The 23,174-nt window shown below is 37.3% G+C and overlaps 1 protein-coding gene across 9 annotated transcripts in view; it reads left to right on the top strand.

Moving 5' to 3' along the window:
* Positions 1 to 5,322, top strand: part of LOC143885357 (DUF3754 family protein, putative (DUF3754)) — a 119,709-nt gene extending 114,387 nt beyond the window's left edge. For 5 of the 9 annotated variants that reach the window (XM_077389493.1, XM_077389491.1, XM_077389488.1 and 2 more), the window contains 5 exons: positions 901 to 997; positions 3,579 to 3,668; positions 3,771 to 3,824; positions 4,522 to 4,587; positions 4,658 to 5,322. In XM_077389493.1, coding sequence (XP_077245608.1) covers positions 901 to 997; positions 3,579 to 3,668; positions 3,771 to 3,824; positions 4,522 to 4,587; positions 4,658 to 4,810 — 460 coding nt within the window. In that variant the 3' untranslated portion in view covers positions 4,811 to 5,322. Of the gene's footprint in view, positions 1 to 900; positions 998 to 3,578; positions 3,669 to 3,770; positions 3,825 to 4,521; positions 4,617 to 4,657 lie in introns of all 9 variants that reach the window. The other 4 variants (XM_077389490.1, XM_077389489.1, XM_077389486.1 and 1 more) reach the window with 3 other exon arrangements.
* The last annotated feature ends 17,852 nt before the right edge of the window (positions 5,323 to 23,174 follow it).

Below are 23,174 nucleotides of genomic sequence, written 5' to 3'. Positions count from 1 at the left end.
AGCCTCTAATTGCCGGTTGAATCACTAGTGAGAGTAGCTGTGATGGTTGATGGGGTCGAGGGAAGTTGGTTTTCATTTTTTATTGGGACAACAATAACTGCCTCAACAGTTACCACCTCAACCTGTAAAATGCCACAAACATTATGAGGGGGGTCGTGCCTTTCTTGTTTGGGTGTAGGAAATATCAATCTTCTGTTTATAGTGAGAGTATGTAGGGAGAGTGACAGAGATGTTTATATATTATGTTGTAAAACATGTATTACATGTAAGTGAAGTATATCTTCTTTACTTATTACTATCATAATTCTGTTTTACTGCATCATGAACCATATTCTAATATATATTATCGTATGCAATAACTAATAGTATATTCTCTATTTTACTGCACCATGGACCATTCTATTATTTATTATCATATGCATTTACTCATCATATATTCTGGTGCAATTAATTATTTCTTTAAGTTTTCTCCAATATCTCATATTTTTCAAATTTCTATTCCTCCTTTTTTCTGATTTTTACCGTTTCTGTAATCTGTATGTTATTTGAGCCAAAAGCTGTTCACGACTTGTCTTTGTCACTAAATCAACCTATTTAGTCACAGTTTAGGGTCAAGTCTATTGGGTTCGAGAAAGACTTTATAAACCATGCCATGTGTTTGGATTTACTGTACATCTGCAAGTGGAACCAAACAATCAGTCTTGTTCATCTCTCTTTTCTGTTTTGGCTAATTCCTCCCTTTTTTGTATCTTCAAATGATACTTTTACCTTAGCATCTTGGGTTTGTTTTCCCTATTTTTTTCTAAAAAGAAGAATTTTTCTTTTCTTGACGGTTATATCAGTTGAAATCAATTATCCCTAATGGTACATGTTGATCACATTATGTGATTTCTCTTACAGGTCTGCATATTTGGTTGATGTGATTGCAATCAGTGCACTTATAATATATGTTTCACGTGTAGCATTGGGATATAAACAGACATGGGATCGCTATCAAGTGAGTTCAAATCCTTGTTGCCACAGTAAAGGAGATGCACAGGATTTAAGAATTAAGATGAACATAGGCTACAACACAGTTTAGGAGATGCTTTGTTATCATTACCTTAAATTCCATTTTAGTGAAAAACTACAATATTGTATCCAATAATTGTTTTAATCCAAACTTTATTTTCATTGGTTTTCATATCTGGGCCACAAAATTCACACAATGAGATTCCTAAAAATCAAACTAGTGACTCAAAGTTCTTACAAATCCAGATATTTTAAACCCCTCAGTCTCCACAATGATATGCTGACATCGCATTCAACATGGGCTTATGGCAATAGCAGACAAAGTATAAAACCATTGTTATAAGCATGGCTTTAAATTTCGACCGAAATCCGAAATTTCGGATTTCAGCCAAGACTGAAACTGAAACTACCTAAGAAGGGAAAAAGGAGATAGAATAGATATTTGGTTAGCTGACTAATAGAGAGCAAATTAAAACAAAATTTCTGTACACAAAGAACATAAGATAAAGTGAGACCGGAGTTAGGAGAGGCTACACTAACCCTTGAAGTAATAATTGTTGTTAGATCCAATTTCTTTAATTTTCTTTGTTCATGATTTCATAGGGTATATCAATCATTGCTTCAAGTGATTCATTGATCGCTTTGTTACCATCAAAAGCTTTTTTTGGTAGGTAGCACCATCAAAAGCTAGTGACTCATTATCTAAATTGTTAGCAACGATTAAATATCCTTCATCTGAATATTCATCGTATATTGGTGGTGACTCCTGTTAAAGTATAAAAGAATAAATAACGCCTTCTCCAACAGCTTAAGCTTTTGGAGTAATTGGTAGTTTCACATGGTGTCAGAGCCAAGGGTCTTGAGTTCAATCCTCCTGGATGAAACTAGAAAATACTCCTGCAGGGGCTAATCTTACCAACCCAAAAGTTCTCAAAGAACCCCCAAAGCTTAAAGGCCAATCTTCATTCAATAATTCAAGGTAGTCCATTACAATGCTTTGATGATATCTATTTATAAGAAAAACAACTCTAAAAGCTAACTTAAAACCTAAGCAACTAATCTCAACCATCAATCTAAAGTAACTTAAATAAAAGCTAAAAATATGACTAAAATAACCCTAAAATAGAAATCCCGTAATCGACATATATCACGTCTGTAAATCGACTATAACTTCCTCAAATCACATCTAAATCGCATGATCTAGGGCTCGTTAGATAGGTTATCCAACAACCTTTCTAATGATACCAAAATCAAGTTAAACGAACAAGATTTGATGCCTAAAAAGTAGGGTACAAATAAGATAACGAAAAGAGATGTTGGAGAATAAGAGACTTGTTCCACGCTGATAAACTGCACGTTCTTAGTGGTTTTCATCTGCATTAAAGAGGAACTCCTTTGAGTCGTAGGAAATGTTAAACAATATGACTCTTCATTTTAAAAGAATCCCCCGAAAGAATTCATTTGATTCATAGAAATTTGACTATTTTGTAACTGACTCCTCTCTAAGAGGCAAGGTTTTAAATTTCAACCGAAATCCGAAATTTGGATTTCGGTGAAGAACGAAACCAAAATTGGGTAAAATTGAAACGTTTCGAAATTTCGATCGACATTTCGATATTTTGTTTCCCCCTAAATTTCGGGCCAAAATTTAAGCAATATCTCCAAAAAATCAGTTTTTGGATGATTATTTAATATTATCCCCAAATTTCCGCCTAAATTACTGAAATTTCGTACCCCCTAAAATATTGCTTTACTTAGTTTCGATCGATTTCGCCGAAATTTTGGAAATTTTAGTTTCGGTGAGGACCGAAACGCATTCTGAAACTGAAATTTAAAACCTTGCTAAGAGGTTCTCCTTTGAAGTGTAAAGAATGTTTAACAGTTTGAATCCTCTTTTGTAAAAGGGTCCTCTTAGGAGAGGAACTCCTTTGAGTAGTAGTGATGTTACCAATTTGACTCCTCTTTTATAAAAGAGTCCTGACAGAAGTGGAACTCCTTTTATTCGTAGAGAACGTTAATAATTTAAGTCTTGTGTAAATATCCTTCCGAGAGAGGAACTCCTTTCAAAAAGCATCACTCTTTCAAGAATTCATGAATTATTCGTGATAAAATCTTTTTTGAAAAAAATTACAAATTAATTGAAGTGAATGAATTTTATGACTATTTTCACTTTACAAGTTCAATATTGGTTACCAATAAAAAAGGAAAAGTAAAGTACAACCTTAATAAAGTGAAGCTTTGTTCCTTTTGTTTGAATCAAGCGTGTTTAATCCGATTGAAGTGGTCTCCATTGTAAAACGTAAATAAATTTGAATGTACTGCAAATTGTATTAATATCCCATAATGCTAACTTGTTGCTATATTCAACGCTCCATAAGCAGCCTCATCTTTCAATATCTTCCTGAGCTCAGAAGCAAGAATATCTAGCGCCTTCGCTTTCCGTTCTTCCAAATAGCTTTGTGGTGCATGATTAACATGCCATAACATAGTGATGAGATTAAATTTCCATCCCCTACTGTTGAAGCGATGTAGGTCCGTAACATGTTGATTGTCATCTGTTGTTACAGCTTCTGTTAAACAAGACGCTCTACGAGAAAACCTTAGCAAGTGGCTTTGGCTCAGTCCACTTTCTATTGGATGCCTCTGAACAACAGCAAGTGAGCAATTTCTACGAGTTATACTTTTCCTTCAATAAAGAGATCATATGTGAAGCTAGAAGTTGCTGTTTTCCTCTTATTATGAATAATTATTTCATACAGTACAAGGAAGCAATGTTGGCCTATGCAATCCTACTCCAAGCAGAGACGCGTGAGGTGCATTTCTCCCCAATTTGTTCAGTGTGTCTAAAATGAAAAAAAGTTTTCAAATGGCTGTGCTTCATAGATGCATTTGATAATTTCCTATTATCATAATAATTAGTTTCTTGTATTTTTAATGTTTGTGTTGCCATCATACTTCTAATTGGCTAAAAAAATTACTAGTGTTTAAAAACTCGGAATTGGACAAGATCTCGGCCAAGGCAAATCTGAGTCTACTCTCAGGGAGTCAATGATTGATGCGGGGAGTTTTTAAACAGATAATAGTACTCCATATTCGGTTGGGTGTCAAGAACTCTCTTGATTTCCGACAACCCACGCTATTCTATTTCAGAAGAATGTTGCTAGAATCTCTAGAAGAACTACAAGGAATTGCTCTGTTTGGTTACTATTTTCTATGGATTGTCTGAATTTTAGATATTAGTAACAAAATGATAAGCACCCAGGCTTATTGCCTGAAAATTGTGATTTACCCAGTTAAGAACCAATAACCCATTCGATATAGTTCTAAAGCCTCAAAAGTGTGATTTACCCTATTAAGAACCAATTTTTTTGGCACATTGAATAGTGAATGCTTTTCAATTCTCAGAAAAGTTAGGGAAGGCAACTCCTAGCATTTTTTTTAACTGGCAATTTGTTGATTCCAGTTACTGCCATTACCATTCAGATTCCCATTGTTTTGTTGACAATGCAGGTGCCTTGTCGTAAAAGCGTAATGGAGAAATGTGAGAGATTCATGTATGATATGTTCAAGGAAAAGGTGGGTGACTGTTCCTCCAATGAAGCTGAGTGAGTGAACCAGTCTTAACTCTTTGGTTTATTGTTTGCAGGTTGAAATGCCAATTGATAAGGCTCTTTGTACATTGCTCAGATTGGGTCTTGTAACAGAGGTACCTCTTGAAGGAAACTATAGACTACAGGCTCTTCCATGTTCCAAAGCATACGAAGCCCTCAAACAACGATGGGACAGCTTGCTGGGGTAACGAGCATGGCATATTTTTCTTGATTTTGAGTAAGGTAATACTAATGGAGCTTTGATACTTTTAGCAATCTTGAAGACTGAGGAGCACTTTGGAAAGTCTAATATGAGACATGAAGGTTAGCTTGACCAGAACGGTGAGCAGATTCGTGGGTTGGGCTGTCTTTGTAGCCGGATTTGATCCCGCAAGTGTCAATCCGTACCTCACACAGAAACATGTATCAGCATCCGCTAAAAGTGTTTTATATGAAATATGTACATGAAAATGTGTAAATATGGTGAACTTAAACATCTGGATATGCAAAAATATATTTAAGATCGTGTTACACTGATTCTTCAGAATTGACATAGTACCCGTGTTGGGCACGTGTCAGATTGCAATACCTCCTGAATTCACTGAGATACTTATATATCTCTTTTATTTGTTTTTTTTTCCTGAATATTGCTATCTCAACTTATATACATTGTTAAGAATTGATTTAAATATTTTGCCGAATCCACGAATATTTGTTTTGATGTTTGAGGAATCTAAAACTCGGTACCCGTGTCAGATTCTGACACTCGTAACTGTACAGATACAACATAGGTTTAAGATGTCCAACATGAAACCTTTATACCCTCATACAGACCAGCAACAAACTAACACTTGTCTAGCGGTTGATGACTGCAAATATTTTAGACAACCAACCAGCCAAAGACACATTTCATGCTACTTGACTTAACCATGAATTGGTGCAGTTCAAAGTCAAAAAGGGGAATATTTTGCCTGAAATAATCTCTCCGTAGAGATTATGCAAAAGCATCCCAATTATTTTTTGTTTATCTGGTTCCATGTACAACAAGCCCAGGGTTATTGATTCTGAGCTGTAAATGATCTCCCTGTAAAGATAAGCAGAAGCTTTGGTTCTCATAATGCTCTTGGTCCAAGTATGATTGATATCTTTGGTACCACATCAGATTATGTGCAATTAGTTTGAACTCTCTTCCTGAATTCACAGTTGCCATATTCAGAGTCTTTATCTTTTTGGCAATTTGGGCTTGCAATCCCCCACGTGCTGTTGAAGGTCATCTGCCTAACTTACAACATTGCCCCAAGAGGATGATGAAAATAGCATAGGATCTCCTTGCCCAGGTGTGTTGCTAGTAAGTATACAAATTTGAAAATCTACACGAAACAAACGCGATTAGCCACCAATGGGTGGGTTTTCAAGGCATTGTTAATCCCGGTTCAGGTAAAGCAGATGAATGGTGTGGATCACTTAAAAAGCTGGCCCTATCTGTGCCAAGATTGTTCTTTGGAATAATATAGGGTGTAGGAAAGGAGAAAAAAAACTAGGTATTTTTCGAGAGGTTTGTCTCTGTCTTTTCTATGAGTGATGAGTACGTTGCATCACTCTTGAAGAACATTTTTGGTTCCGTAGTTTTTCTCTCGTTCGAAATTCATATTTCTTCTCAAAAGCTTTTACCCATTTGCCTCCAATTCTGTTTCTAGTTTATTTAACATCATTAGACGAGATTGAAAAAACTAAGGGAAGCAAAGAACTCTTAAGTTCGTGCGGTCTTACTACTTCTGGTAAATCAAAAAATTTCCAAGATTTTATAGGCAGATGGGAGATTTCCAAGATTTTATATGCAGATGGGAGATTTTATATTGTGGCCGAGAGAACCCCACCCCCCTCCTCCCGATTTTGTCGCCAACAAAAGCCCCTTTTTTGACATTTTGTTGGATAAAAAATCAAGGGTGGGAGGTTCTTCTCTCCACCCTTGTTTTCACACGGTCGGCCACCATATAATTTCTCAGGCAAATGGTTAAAAAAAATAGACTTATGTTTGAAACGTAAGATCTCAAGTGGGCATGGATCTTAGATCAACGGTAAACAATGGGCAAATCAGATTAGTAAAATTGAATTGACCAGAGTTTTGATATAGATGAACACTAACAGTTAGTTAGTTAGTTAGTTAGTTATATATATATATATATATATATATATATATATATAAACAAGGAGGTCCATTTAATTGATCATCAGGAGATCTTACCCATTAGAGATCTGATGATTTAAAGAGGCGATAGATGAGCCAGCCTGATCATTCCCATGCCCGATCAAGGGATACTAGCAATTCCTGTTACTACTCCCGGATCCTTTATTTGATCAAAAGCTTTACACACCCGATCTTTATTGTCGAGATATCACTAGACACAAAAGCATAGCATTGGATTGTGCTGTAAGTGGAAATCAACTAATGGTTGTGCCTGCACTATTCAATAATTGAAGGAGACTTATTCAATGATTTACCGAGACCATAACTGAACTGAGATGACAGGTGCGGCTCGGAGAAGAGGAGCATGACATATGATGCTGTAGCTGCAGCCGTAGCAAGGCTGGTCCCACTTTCAGAGAATTCATTTTTGCGAGCACTGAGGGCATGCCTCTATCTAACGAGAGCTGTATTCAGAGTTTCGGGACCTATGCTTTGAGAGGCTAGATCAACCCTATCTACTAGTGCAGGGCTTGCAATCGGTCTTGTGGCCAGGATCACAAATTTCCTAGTACCTTGCCGGCTACATTATAATCACTTCTGTATTCTAGAATAATTGCATGGTTACATTAGATTAATTTAAATAGATCTTGCAAAGTTGATTTGATTACCAATCCGGCAAGCGAGCCCTCTCTATTGTACTAACTAAATCCTTGGCATGATGTATCTTTATTCATGTTTTGACACTTTTATTTGATAAAAATAGGCCTTGGCTTAAGGAGCAAATGGAACACTTTATAAGACTTGCGGAAGCACCGAGTAAGGTATGTAAAGTTGGTACCAACACCGGCATATAAACATTTTCTTCATACATGACTATCTTTTATGAGGTCTAATATTTAAAGACTAATTGTTGGTTTTACATTATGTCTGTCGGGGGTAAAATCTGTATACCCGGTACCGACCCTCAGACCAAACCTCAGTACACAACCGTGCCAATATAAACTCCTACAAGGAACTACCGGCACCGAATCACATCAAAGCGCCCACAACATTTCCCCTAGTCTGGTACCTACTATCAAAAGGGATCAGATGCGATCGCTAGAATCTCCCCATTAAGCGATCAATCCGGGCAACCGTTACTTATAAGTCGCCTTATTCAAATTCAAAAGTTCTCGTCATTCCTCCATTCCCGCTCGGTCAACCCTAAAATTAAGCCTCCAACATAGTAATGTCTCCAAATAAGAAAGAGTCATATACGGCACCCTTCCTTAAAGCACGGCTAAACTTGGAAATCATGTTCTATAAGGAGACCATAAAGATCTCCAATAAGGAAAGACTCCAAGAAAGATAAGCTTCCTAAGCTACCGTGGACTCTAAATCTATAAAAAGGGACCCCCACGCTCAAAGGTAGACATCTTCCCCTTCCCCCAAAACGCTTTTTTTCTCTCTGAATTAATATTTTGCTTAGATATCTGTTGACACCGATTTCTGACTTGAGTGTCTGAGGGTGCCCCCGGATTCCCCCTTCGGGGGCCCTTCTAACGTTGTTTTATGTGAGCGCAGGCACCTACAAATCGGAGCTCTACCAATCCGAACGGCCGGATCCGTCTGCAACGCTCATCCGATTCTCAGGTATGAATTTTGGCGTCATCAGAGTGGCGCCATCTGTGGGACCCGAAAGAAAAAATAAATCTAAGCACGACACTAGTTTCGGAGAAAATCGCAATGGGGGGCAAGGATAAATATCAGAGCGATTTCTGCAATCGAACCCTGTGAGATCTAATTCACATAAATCTTGTTTAGAATTTGTGTGAATCTTCAATGATTTTTCTAAATTTTTCGGGTTATTTTTATCTTCTGTTTTGATATCGGCACCCTTATTTATGACTACTCCGCCCTCGGAGATTCACCGTGCATCGGACGCCTTCACATGCATGAAAGGTGGTGTTGTACCACCACTCAGCCCATGGAAGCCAATGTACCCACTGTTTGGGAGTTATGGAGGTTTTAATTTTTGGTGACGTTTCGCACACTCTTTATAAAATGGACCAGAATGCTCTCATCCCACTGATATTTGAAGCGAGATTTCTTTCCCCTGAAAGGGAATTTGAAAACCTCAGATTGGTAGAAATTTCACCAGTTTTAAACTTAAAATGAGAGAGTTATGGAGGTTTTAACTTTGGGTCATGTTTCGCACGCTCTTTAAGAAACGGACCAGAACTCTCTAATCCGGTCGAATTTTTAAAAATTATTTTTCCCCTTGAACGATAATTTGAAGAGCTCCGATTGGATAGAAATTTCACCACTTTTGGACTTAAAGTGAGAGAGTTATGGAGGTTTTAATTTTGGGTGACGTTTCACACAGTCTTCATAAAACCGACCAGAATGCCCTCATCCCACAGAATATTGAAACGAGATTTCTTTCCCTTGAAAGAAAATTTGAAGACTCTGATTGGTAGTATTTCACCCCTTTTAACCTTAAAATGTGAGAGTTATGGAGGTTTCAATTTTGGGTGACGTTTCCCACACCCTATATAAAATGGAGCTGAATTCTCTCATCCCATCGAATTTTGAAACGAGATTTGTTTTCCCTGAAAGTGAATTTGAAGACCTCCGATTGGTAGAAATTTTACCACTTTTGGACTTAAATGAAAGAGTTATGGAGGTTTTTATTTTAAGTGACGTTTCGCCAACTCTTTATAAAACGGACCAGAACTCTCTCATCCCATCGAATTTGAAATGACATTTCTTTCCCCTGAAAGAGAATTGGAAGACCTCAGATTGATAGAAATTACCCCACTTTTGGATTTAAAATGAGAGAGTTAGGGAGGTTTTATTTTTGGGTGATGTTTCGCACACTCTATATAAAACGGACCAGAACTCTCTCATCGCACCGAATTTTGAAACGAGATTTCCTTCCCCTAAAAGAGAGAGCTGTGGAGGTCTTAATTTTGGGTGACGTCAGATTGGTGGATATTTCACCACTTTTGGACTTAAAATGAGAGAGCTGTGGAGGTCTTAATTTTGGGTGACGTTTCCAACACTCTATATAAAACGGACCAGAACTCTCTCATCCCACCGAATTTTGAAACGTGATTTCTTTCCTCTGAAAGGGAATTTGAAGACCTCTGATTGGTTGAAATTTTCCCAGTTTGAAACTTAAAATAAGAGAGTTACGGAGGATTTAATTTTCGGTCACGATTCGTAGACTCTTTATGAAACGGACCAGAACGCTCTCATCCCACCTAATTTTGAAATGAGATTTTTCCCCTGATAGAGAAGACCTCTGATTGGTAGAAATGTCACCACTTTTAAACTTAAAATAAGAGAGTTATGGAGGTTTTAATTTTGGGTCACGTTTCGCACAGTCTTTAAGAAACGTACCATAACTCTCTCATCCCAACAAATTTTTAAATATTATTTTTCCCCTTCAACGTGAATTTGAAGACCTTCGATTGGATAGAATGTTCGCCACTTTTGGACTAAAAATGGGAGAGTTATGGTGGTTTTAATTTTGGGTGACGTTTCACACACTTTTCATAAAACGACAAGAACGCTCTCATCCCACGGAATTTTGAAACGAGATTTCTTTCCCCTGAAAGAAAATTTGAAGAGCTCCGATTGGTAGATATTTTGACCTCTTTTAACCTTAAAATGAGAGAGTTATGGTGGTTTTAATTTTGGGTGACGTTTCCCACACCCTATATAAAACGGACCTGAATTCTCTCATCGCACCAAATTTTGAAACGAGATTTCCTTCCACTGAAAGAGAATTTGAAGACCTCCGATTGGTAGTAATTTCACCACTTTTGGACTTAAAATGAGAGAGTTATGGAGGTTTTAATTTTGGGTAACGTTTCACACACTCTTTATAAAACCGACCAGAACGCTCTGATCCCACTGAATTTTGAAACGAGATTTCTTTCCCCTGAAAGGGAATTTGAAGACCTCTAATTGGTTGAAATTTCCCCTCTTTGAAACTTAAAATGAGAGAGTTACGGAGGTTTTAATTTTTGGTCACGTCTCGCTCACTCTTTTTGAAACGGGCCAGAATGCTCTCATCCGACCGAATTTTGAAATGAGGTTTCTCCCCTTGAAATAGAAATTGAAGACCACCAATTGGTGGAAATTTCACCACTTTTGGTCTTAAAATGAGAGAGTTTTGGAGGTTTTAATTTTGGGTGATGTTTCGCACACTCTATATAAAACGGACCAGAACCCTCTCATCCCACCGAATTTTGAAACGAGATTTCCTTCCCCTAAAAGGGAATTTGAAGACCTCAGATTGGTGGATATTTCACCACTTTTGGACTTAAAATGAGAGAGTTGTGGAGGTCTTAATTTTGGGTGATGTTTCCAACACTCTATATAAAACGGACCAGAACTCTCTCATCCCACCGAATTTTGAAACGTGATTTCTTTTCCCTGAAAGAGAATTTGTAGACCTTCGATTGGTAGAAATTTCACCACTTTTGGATTTAAAATGAGACAGTTAGGGAGGTTTTATTTTTGGGTGATGTTTCGCACACTCTATATAAAACGGACCAGAACTCTCTCATCGCACCGAATTTTGAAACGAGATTTCCTTCCCCTGAAGAGAATTTGAAGACCTCCGATTGGTAGAAATTTTACCACTTTTGGACTTAAAATGAGAGAGTTTTGGAGGTTTTAATTTTGGGTAACGTTTCACACACTCTTTATAAAACCGACCAGAATGCTCATATCCAACCAAATTTTGAAACGAGATTTCTTTCCCCTGAAAGGGAATTTGAAGACCTCTGATTGGTTGAAATTTCCCCACTTTGAAACTTAAAATAAGAGAGTTACGGAGGATTTAATTTTCGGTCACGATTCGTAGACTCTTTATGAAACGGACCAGAACGCTCTCATCCCACCAAATTTTGAAATGTGATTTTTCCCCTTGAAAGAGAATTTGAAGACCTCCGATTGGTGGAAATTTCACCACTTTTGGTGGAAAATGAAAGAGTTATGGAGGTTTTAATTTTGGGTGATGTTTTGTACACACTATATAAAACGGACCAGAACTCTCTCATCCCACTGAATTTTGAAACAAGATTTCCTTCCCCTGAAAGAGAATTTGAAGACCTCAGATTGGTAGATATTTGACCTCTTTTGGACTTAAAATGAGAGACCTATGGAGGTCTTAATTTTGGGTGACGTTTCCCACACACTATATAAAACAGACCAGAACTCTCTCATCCCACCGAATTTTGAAACGAGATTTCCTGAAAGAGAATTTGAAGACCTCCGATTGGTAGAAACTTTACTACTTTTGGACTTAAAATGAGAGATTTAGGGAGGGTTAATTTTGGGTGACGTTTCGCACACACTTTAAAAAACGAACCAGAACTCTCACATCCCACTGAATTTTGAAACGAGATTTTTTCCCCTGTAAGAGAATTTGAAGACCTCCGATTGGTAGAAATTTTACCACTTTTAGACATAAAATGAGAGAGTTAGGGAGGTTTTAATTTTGGGTAACGTTTTGCACACTCTTTATAAAACGGACCAGAACGCTCCCATCCCAGCGAATTTTTAAACGAGATTTCTTTCTCCTGAGAGAGAAGACCTCCGATTGGTAGAAATTTCACCATCTTTAAACTAAAAATGAGGGAGTTATGGAGGTTTTAATTTTGGGTGACGCTTCGCACACTCTTTGTCAAACGAACCAGAACGTTCTCATCCCATCGATATTTGAAGCAAGATTTCTTTCCCCAGAAAGGGAATTTGAAAACCTCCGATTGGTTGAAATTTCAACAGTGTTAACTTAAAATAAGAGAGTTATGCACGTTTTAATTTTGGGTCATGTTTCGTACACTCTTTAAGAAAGGAACCAAAACTCTCTCATCCCGCCGAATTTGGAAATGAGATTTCTTTCCCTCGAAAGAGAAGACCTCTGATTGGTAGAAATGTCACCACTTTTAAACTTAAAATAAGAGAGTTATAGAGGTTTTAATTTTGGGTCACGTTTCGCACACTTTTTAAGAAATGGACCATAAATCTCTCATCCCAACAAATTTTTAAATATTATTTTTCCCCTTCAACGTGAATTTGAAGACCTCCGATTGGATAGAATGTTCACCACTTTTGGACTAAAAATGGGAGAGTTATGGAGGTTTTAATTTTGGGTGACGTTTCACACACTTTTCATAGAACGACTAGAACGCTCTCATCCCACGGAATTTTGAAACGAGATTTCTTTCCCCTGAAAGAAAATTTGAAGAGCTCCGATTGGTAGATATTTTGACCTCTTTTAACCTTAAAATGAGAGAGTTATGGTGGTTTTAATTTTGGGTGACGTTTCCCACACCCTATATAAAACGGACCTGAATTCTCTCATTGCACCGAATTTTGAAACGACTTTTGGACTTAAAATGAGATAGTTATGGAGGTTTTAATTTTGGGTGATGTTTCACACGCTCTTTAAAACCCAGACGAGAACGCTCTCATCCCACAAAATTTTGAAACGAGATTTCTTTCTTCTGAAAGAGAAGACCTCCGATTGGTAGAAATTTCACCACTTTTAAACTTAAAATGAGAGAGTTATGGAGGTTTTAATTTTGGGTCACGTTTCGTACATTCTTTATGAGACGGACTATAACCCTTTCATCTCATTGATTTTTTAACTTAGATTTTTTCACTTGAAAGAGAATTTGAAGACCTGCGAGTGGTAGAAATTTCACTACTTTTGGACTTAAAATGAGAGAGTTATGGAGGTTTTAATTTTGGGTGAAGTTTCACACTCTTTATAAAACCGACCAGAAAGCTCTCATCCCATCAAATTTTGAAACGAGATTTCTTTCCCCTGAAAGTGAATTTGAAGACCTCCGATTGTTAGATATTTCACCGGTTTTAAACTTAAAATGAGAGAGTTATGGAGGTTTTAATTTCGCGTCATGTTTCGCACACTCCGTATGAAAGGGAACAGAACTCTCTCATCCTACAAAATTTTTATATGAAAAATTTCCCCTTTTTTTTTGATGGGCAAGCTGGGGTTAGGCAGACCCCTACAAGATATATTAAAAGAAAAATGAGATACATCATGAAAGCCAAAAGGCAACCCCACAGCAGAAGGGGAAACAAAAAAGAACTCTAAAAGGAAAACCGAAAGGAACACTAAAGAGGACCAGAGAGCCCCCAACGAAAACAGAGCAAGACAACCCAAAAGGGGAAAAATGAAAATTTTCCCCTTGGATGAGAATTTGAAGACGGATTGGTAAAAATTGCACCACTCTTGGACTGAAAATGAGAGAGTTATCGAGGTTTTAATTTTGGGTGACGTTTCTCACAAAACGGACCAGGACGCTCTCATCCCGCCGAATTTTGAAACGTGATTTCTTTCTCAAAGAGAATTTGAAGACATCCGATCAGTAGAAATTTCACCACTTTTAAACTTAAAATGAAAGAGTTATGGAGGTTTTAATTTTGGGTCACGTTTCGCACGGTCTTTATAAAAGGGACCAGAACTCTCTGATGGCATCAAATTTTGTAATGAGATTTCTTCCCCCTGAAAGAGAATTTAAAGACCTCCGATTGGTAGAAATTTCACCACTTTTGGACTAAAAATGAGAGAGTTATGAAGGTTTTACTTTTGGGTGATGTTTCGCACACTCTATATAAAACGGACCGACTCTCTCGTCCCACCGAATTTTCAAACAAGATATCCTTCCCCTGAAAGGGAATTTGAGGACCTCCGATTGGTAGAAATTTCACCACTTTTGGACTTAAAATGAAAGAGTTATGGAGCTTTTAATTTTGGGTGACGTTTTGCATACTCTTTATAAATCGGACCAGAACGCTCTCTTCCCACCAAATTTTGAAATAAGATTCAGTTTTCTTGAAAGAGAATTTGAAGACCTATGATTGGTAGGAATTTCTCCACTTGTAAAGTTAAAATGAGAGTTATGGAGGTTTTAATTTTCGTTCACGTTTCATACACTATTTGTGAAACGGACCAGAAATTTCTCATCCCACCGAATTTTTAAATTAGATTTTTCCCCTTGAACGTGAATTTGAAGATCTCCGATTGGTAGAAATTTCACCACTTTTGGACTTAAACTGAGAGCTATGGATGTTTTAATTTTGAGTAACGTTTCAGGCACTCTTTACAAAACGGACTAGAACACTCTCATCCCACTGAATATTGAGACAAGATTTCTTTCCCCAGAAGATAATTTGAAGACCTCCGGTTGGTAGAAATTTCCTCACTTTTGGACATAAAATAGAGCGACCTATGGAGGCCATAATTTTCGGTGACACTTTCTCACACTTTATATAAAACGGACCAGAACTCTCTCATCCCACTGAATTTTGAATGGTGATTTCTTTTCCCTGAAAGAGAATTTGAAAACTTCTGATTGGTAGAAATTTCACCACTTTTGGACTTAAAATGAGAGACTTTAATTTTAGGTGACATTCCACACACTCTTTAAAAAACGGACCAGAAGTCTCTCATCCCACCAAATTTTGAAACAAGATTCTTTCCCCTTAAAGAGAATTTGAAGACCTCTCGATCGGTAAAAATTTCACCACATTTAGACTTAATATGAGAGAGTTATGGAGGTTTTAATTTTGGGTGATGTTTCGCACGCCCTTTATAAAATGGACCAGAACGCTTTCATCCCACCAAATTTTGAAATGAGATTTCTTTCTTTTGAAAGAGAAGACCTCCGATTGGTAGAAATTTCACCACTTTTAAACTTAAAATCACAGAGTTTTGGAGGTTTTAATTTCGGGTCACGTTTCGCACACTCTTTATGAAACGGTCCATAACTCTCGCATCCCATCAATTTTTAAATGAGATTTTTCCCTTTGAACGTGAATTTGTAGACCTCCGATTGGTAGAAAGTTCACCACTTTTGGACTTAAAATGAAAGAGTTATGGAGGTTTTATTTTTGGGTGACGTTTCGCACACTCTTTATAAAACGGACCAGAATGCTCTCTCCCCACCAAATTTTGAAATGAGATTTCTTTCTCCTGAAAGCGAATTTCAAGACTTCCGATTCGTTGCAATTTCACCACTTTTAAAGTTGAAATGAGAGAGTTACCGAGGTTTAAATTTTGGGTGACGTTTCGTACAAAACGGACCAGGACGCTCTCATTCTGCCGAATTTTGAAACGAGATTTCTTTCCCCTCAAAGAGAATTTGAAGACCTTCGATTAGTAGAAATTTCACCACTTTTGGACTTAAAATGAGAGAGTTATGGAGGTTTAAATTTTGGGTGACGTTTTACACACTCTTTATAAAACCGACCAGAACGCTCTCATCCCACCGAATTTTGAAATGAGATTTTTCCCCTAGAAAGAGAATTTGTAAAGCTCCGATTGGAAGAAATTTCACCACTTTTGGACTTAAAATGAGAGAGTTATGGAGGGTTTAATTTTGGGTGAGGATTCGCACACTCTATATAAAATGCACCAGAACTCTCTCATCCCTCCGAATTTTCAAACGAGATTTCCTTCCCCTGAAAGAGAATTTGAAGACCTCCGATTGATAGAAATTTGACCACTTTTGGACTTAAAATGAAAGAGTTATGGAGCTCTTAATTTTTCGTGACGTTTTGCACCTCTTTATAAAACGGACCAGAACTCTGTCATCACACCGAATTTTGTAACGAGATTTCTTTCAACTAAAAGAGAATTTGAAGACCTTCGATTGGTAGAAATTTCACCACTTTCGGACTTAAAATGAAAGAGTTGCGGAGGTTTTAATTTTGGGTAACATTTCGCACACTCTCTATGAAACGGACCAGAACGCTCTCATCCCACCGAAATTTGAAACGAGATTTCTTTCTCCTGAAAGAGAATTTGAAAACCACCAATTGGTAGAAATTTCAGCACTTTTAAACTTAAAATGAGCGAGTTATGGAGGTTTTAATTTTGGGTCACGTTTCGCACACTCTTTATGAAACGGACCAAAACTCTCATCCCACCAAATTTTTAAATGAGATTTTTCCCCCTTGAACGAGAATTTGAAGAACTACGATTGGTAGAAATTTAACCAGTTTTGGACCTAAAATGAGAGAGCTATGGAGGTCTTAATTTTGGGTGACGTTTCCCACACTCTTTAAAAAACGGGCCAGAACTCTCTCATCCCACTGAATTTTGAAACGAGATTTATTTCCCCTGATAGAGAAATTTTACTATTTTTGGACTTAAAATGACAGAGTTGTGGAGCTTTTAATTTTGGGTGATATTTTGCATGCTATTTATAAAACGGACCAGAACGCTCTCATCCCATCAAATTTTGCAACCAGATTTCTTTCTCCTAAAAGAGTAGACCTTCGATTGGTAGAAATTTAAAATGAGAGAGTTATGGAGGTTTTAATTTTGGGTCACGTTTCTACACTCTTTATGAAACAGACTAAAACTCTCTCATCCCACCGAATTTTTAAACGAGATTTCCACCTTTGAATGAGAATTTGGAGACCTCCGGTTGGTAGGAAGTTCACCACTTTTGGGTGACGTGTCACACACTCTTTGTAAAACCTACCAGAATGCTCTCATCCCACCGAATTTTGAAACGAGATTTCTTTCCCCTGAAACATAATTTGAAGACCTCCGATTGGTAGATATTTCACCACTTTTAAACTGAAAATGAGAGAGTTATGGAGGTTTTAATTCTGGGGCACGTTGCGCACACTTTATGAAAGGGACCAGAACTCTCTTATCCCACCAAATTTTTAAATGAAAATTTTCTCCTTGAACGAGAATTCGAAGACCTCCGATTGGCAAAAATTTGACCACTCTTGGACTTAAAATGAGAGAGTTACCGAGGTTTAAATTTTGGGTGACGTTTTGCACAAAACGGACCAGGACGCTCTCATCCCGCTGAATTTTGAAATGAGATTTTTTTCCTCTCAAAGGGAATTTGAAAACCTCTGATTGGTTTCATTTCACCACTTTTGGACTTAAAATGAGAGAGTTATGGATGTTTTAATTTTGGGTGACGTTTCACACACTCTTTATAAAACCGACCAGAACGTTCTCATCCCACCGAATTTTGAAACGAGATTTCTTTTCCCTGAAAGGGAACTTGAAGACCTCTGATTGGTTGAAATTTCAGTACTTTTAAACTTAAAATGAGAGAGTTATGGAGGTTTTAATTTTGGGTCACATTTCGCACAGTGTGTATGAAATGGACCAGAACTCTCTCATCCCACCAAATTTTGAGACAAGATTTTTTCCCCTAAAAGACAATGTGAAGACCTCCGATTGGTAGAAATTTCACCAGTTTTGGACTTAAAATGAGAGAGTTGTGGAGGTTTTAATTTTGGGTGATGTTTCACACGCTCTTTAAAGAACGGACCAGAACGCTCTCATCCCACCGAATTTTGAAACTAGATTTCTTTCTCCTGAAAGAGAAGACCTTCGATTGGTAGAAATTTTACCACTTTTATACTTAAAATGAGAGAGTTATTGAGGTTTTAATTTTGGGTCACATTTTCCACACTCTTTATGAAACGGATCATAACTCTCTCATCCCACCGAATTTTTAAATGGGATTTTCCCCCTTGGACGAGAATTTGATGACCTCCGATTGGTAGAAAGTTCACCACTTTTGGAATTAAAATGAGAGAGTTATGGAGGTTTAAATTCTGCGTGACATGTCACACACTCTTTATAAAACCGACCAGAACGGTTTCATGCCCCCGAATTTTGAAACGAGATTTCTTTCCCCTGAAAGAGAATTTGAAGACCTACGATTGGTAGATATTTCACCACTTTTGGACATAAAATGCAAGAACTACGAAGGTTTTAATTTTGGGTGACATTTCGCACTCTTTATAAAACGGACCAGAACGCTCTCATCGCACCGAATATCGAAACGAGATTTCTTTCTCCTGAAAGAGAATTTGAAGACCACCCGATTGGTTGAAATTTCACCACTTTTAAACTTAAAATGAGCGAGTTATGGAGGTTTTAATTTTGGGTCACATTTCACACACTCTTTATGAAACGAACCAGAACTCTCTCATCCCACCGAATTGTTAGATGAGATTTTTCCCCTTGAACGAGAATTTGAAGACCTCCGGTTAGTAGAAATTTCACCAATTTTGGACTTCAAAAAATGAGAGAGTTATGGATGTTTTAATTTTGGGTGATGTTTTGCGCACTCTTTATAAAACGGACCAGAACTCTCTCATCCCACTGAATTTTGAGACAAGATTTCTTTCCTCTAAAAGGGAATTTGAAGACCTCCGGTTGGTAGAAATTAAACCACTTTTGGACCTAAAATGAGAGAGCTATGGAGGTCTTAATTTTGGGTGACGTTTCCCACACTCTATATAAAACGGACCAGAACTCCCACATCCCACAAATTTTGAAACGTGATTTCTTTTCCCTGAAAGAGCATTTGAAGACCTCCGATTGGTAGAAATTTCACCACTTTTGGACCTAAAATGAGGGTGTTAGGGAGGTTTTAATTTTGGGTGACGTTTCACACACTCTTTAAAAAACAGACCAGAACTCTCTCATCCCACCGAATTTTAAAAAACAGACCGAATTTTAGAACGTGATTTCTTTCCCCTGAAAGAGAATTTGAAGACCTCCGATTAGTAGAAATTTCACCATTTTTGGATTTAGAAGGAGAGAGTTGTGGAGCTTTTAATTTTGGGTGATGTTTTGCACTCTCTTTATAAAACCGACCAGAATGCTCTCATCGCATCAAATTTTGAAACAAGATTTCTTTCCCCTGAAATTGAAGACCTTCGATTGTTAGAAATTTCACCACTTTTAAACTTAAAATGAGAGAGTGATGGAGATTTTAATTTTGGGTCACGTTTCCACACTATTCTTGAAACGGACTAAAACTCTGTCATCCCTCCAAATTTTTAAATTAGATTTTCCCCCTTAAATGAGAATTTGGAGACCTCCTATTGGTAGGAAGTTCACCACCTTTGGGCCTAAAATGAGAGAGTTGTTGATGTTTTAATTTTGGGTGACGTGTCACACACTCTTTGTAAAACCTACCAGAACACTCTCATCCCACCCAATTTTCAAACGAGATTTCTTTCCCTGAAAGGGAATTTGAAGACCTCCGCTTGGTTGAAATTTCCCCACTTTTAAACTTAAAAGGAGAGAGTTATGGAGGTTTTAATTTTAGGTCACATTTCGCACTCTCTTTATGAAGCGGACCAGAACGCTCTTATCCCACCGAATTTTGAAATGTGATTTTTCCCCTTGAAAGAGAATTTGTAGACCAAAGATTATGATTTAAATTTGTTTTTCTGATGGCTTTGTAGTTTGTAACCTAGTCTATCACAATGTTGTTTCCTTTCCAAAATGGCTACGACTTTTTGACTTAAAATGAGAGAGTTATGGAGGTTTTAATTTTGGGTGATGTTTCACAAATTCTATATAAAACGGACTAGAACTCTCTCATCCAACTGATTTTTGAAACGAGATTTCCTTGAAAGAGAATTCGAAGACCTCTGATTGGTAGAAATTTCACCACTTTTGGACTTCAAATGAAAGAGTTGTGGAGGTTTTGATTTTGGGTGACATTTCGCCCACTCTTTATAAAATGGACCAGAACGCTCTCATCCCACCGAATTTTGAAATGACATTTCTTTCTCCTGAAAGAGAATTTGAAGACCTCCGATGGTAGAAATTTCACCACTTTTAAACTTAAAATGAGAGAGTTATGGAGGTTTTAATTTTGGGTCACGTTTCCCACACTCTTTATGAAAGGGACCATAACTCTCTCATCCCACCGAATTTTTAAATGAGATTTTTTTCCTTGAACTAGAATTTGAGGACCTCCGATTGGTAGAAAGTTCACCACTTTTGGACTTAAAATGAGAGAGTTATGGAGGTTTAAATTCTGGGTGACGTGTCACACACTCTTTATAAAACCGACCAGAACGCTTTCATCTCATCGAATTTTGAAACGAGATTTCTTTCCCCTGAAAGAGAATTCGAAGACCTCAGATTGGTAGATATTTCACCACTTTTAAACTTAAAATGAGAGAGTTATGGAGGTTTTTATTTTAGGTCATGTTTCACACACTCTTTATGAAAGGGACCAGAACTCGCTCATCCCACCGAATTTTTAAAAGAAAATTTTCCCCTTGAACGGGAATTTGAAGACCTCTGACGGGTAAAAATTTCACCACTCTTGGACTTAAAATCAGATAGTTATCGAGGTTTCAATTTTGGGTGACATTTCACACAAAACGGACCAAGAGGCTCTCATCCTGCCAAATTTTGAAACGAGATTTCTTCCCCTCAAAGAGAATTTGAAGACATCGGATTGGTAGAAGTTTCACCACTTTTAATCTTTAAATGAGAAAGTTATCGAGGTTTTAATTTTGGGTCACGTTTCGCACACTCTTTATGAAAGGGACTAGAACTCTCTCATCCCCCCGAATTCTTAAATGAGATTTTCCCCCCTGAACGAGAATTTGAAGACCTTCGATTGGAAGAAATTTCTCCACTTTTGGACTTAAAGTGAGAGAGTAAAAGAGGTTTTAATTTTGGGTGACGTTTCACACACTCTTTATAAAACCGACCATAATGCTCTCATCCCACCAAATTTTGAAATGAGATTTCTTTCCCCTGAGTGGGAATTTGAAGACCTCCGATTGGTTGAACTTTCAGCACTTTTAAACATAAAATGAGAGAGTTATAGAGGTTTTAATTTTGGGCCACATTTCGCACAATCTTCATGAAAAGGACCAGAACACTCTCATCCCACCAAATTTTGAAATGAGATTTTTCCCCTTGAAAGAGAATTTGAAGACCTCCGGTTGGTTGAAATTCAACCACTTTTAAACAAAAATTGGGAGAGTTATGGTGGTTTTAATTTTGGGTCACATTTCGCACACACTTTTTGAAACGGACAAGAACTCTCTCAGCACACCAAATTTTTAAATCAGTTTTTTCCCCTTCATCTAGAATTTGAAAACCTCCAATTGGTAGAAATTTCAACACTTTTATACTAACAATGAGAGAGATATGGAGGTTTTAAGTTTGGGTGACGTTTCACACGATCTTTATAAAACTGACCAGAACTCCCTCATCCCCCGAATTTTGAAACGAGATTTCTTTTCCCTGAAAATAAATTTGAAGACCTCCGATTGGAAGAAATTTAACTACTTTTAAACTTTAAATGAGAGAGTTACGGAGGTTTAAATTTTGGGTCACATTTCGCACAAACTTTATGAAACGGACCAAAACTCTCTCATCCCACCGAATTTTTAAATGAAAATTTTCCACTTGAACGAGAATTTGAAAACCTTCGATTGGAAGAAATTTCACCACTTTTGGACTTAAAATGAGAGAGTTATGGAGGTTTTAATTTTGGGTGACATTTCGCACACTCTTTATAAAACAGATGAGAACTCTCTTGTCCTATCGAATTTTGAAAGGGGATTTCATTCCCCTGAAAGCGAATTTGAAGCTCTCCGATTGGTAGAAATTACACCACTTTAGGAGTTAAAATGAGAGGGTATGGAGGTTTTAATTTTGGGTTATGTATCGCATACTCTTTATAAAACGGACTAGAACGTTCTCATCGCACCAAATTTTGAAACAAGATTTCCTTTCCTTGAAAGTGAATTTGAAGATCAATGATTGGTACAAATTTCACCACTTTTAAATTAAAAATTAGAGAGTTATGGAGGTTTAAATTTTGGGTCATGTTTCGCACACACTTTATGAACCGGACCAGAACTCCCTCTTCCCACCGAATTTTTAAATGAAATTTTATCCCTTGAACGAGAATTTCAAGAAATTCGATTGCTAAAAATTTCAGCACTTTTTTACTTAAAATGAGAGAGTTATGGAGGTTTTAATTTTGGGTGACGTTTCGCATACTCTTTATAAAATGGACCAGAACTCTCTCTCATCGCACCGAATTTTAAAAAGAGATTTTCTTCCCCTGAAAGTGAGTTTCAAGACCTCCGATTAGAAGAAATTTCACCACTTTTAAACATAAAATGGGAGAGTTATGGTGGTTTTAATTTTGGGTCACGTTTGGCACACACCTTATGAAACAGACCAGAACTCTCTCATCCCCCCGAATTTTTAAATGAGATTTTTCCCTTGAACGGTAATTTGAAAACCTTCTATTGGTAGAAATTTCAACACTTTCATACCAAAAAAGAGAGTTATGGAGGTTTTGAGTTTCGGTGACGTTTCACATGCTCTTTATAAAATGGACCAGAGCTCCCTCTTCCCACCGAATTTTGAAATGAGATTTCTTTCCTCTGAAAGTGAATTTGAAGACCTACGATTGGTAGAAATTTCACCACTTTTAGACTTAAAATGACAGAGTTATGGAGGTTTTAATTTTGGGCGACTTTTCGCACACTCTTTGTAAACGGGACCAAAACGCTCTCAATCAACCGAATTTTGAAAC

Source organism: Tasmannia lanceolata, unplaced genomic scaffold, assembly GCF_043159265.1.
Source record: "Tasmannia lanceolata isolate RefF3 unplaced genomic scaffold, GAP_Taslan_0.1 ptg000008l, whole genome shotgun sequence".
NCBI lineage: Eukaryota > Viridiplantae > Streptophyta > Magnoliopsida > Canellales > Winteraceae > Tasmannia > Tasmannia lanceolata.
Note: the sequence above shows the minus strand (reverse complement) of the source record. Positions and strands in the feature narration are given on the sequence as shown.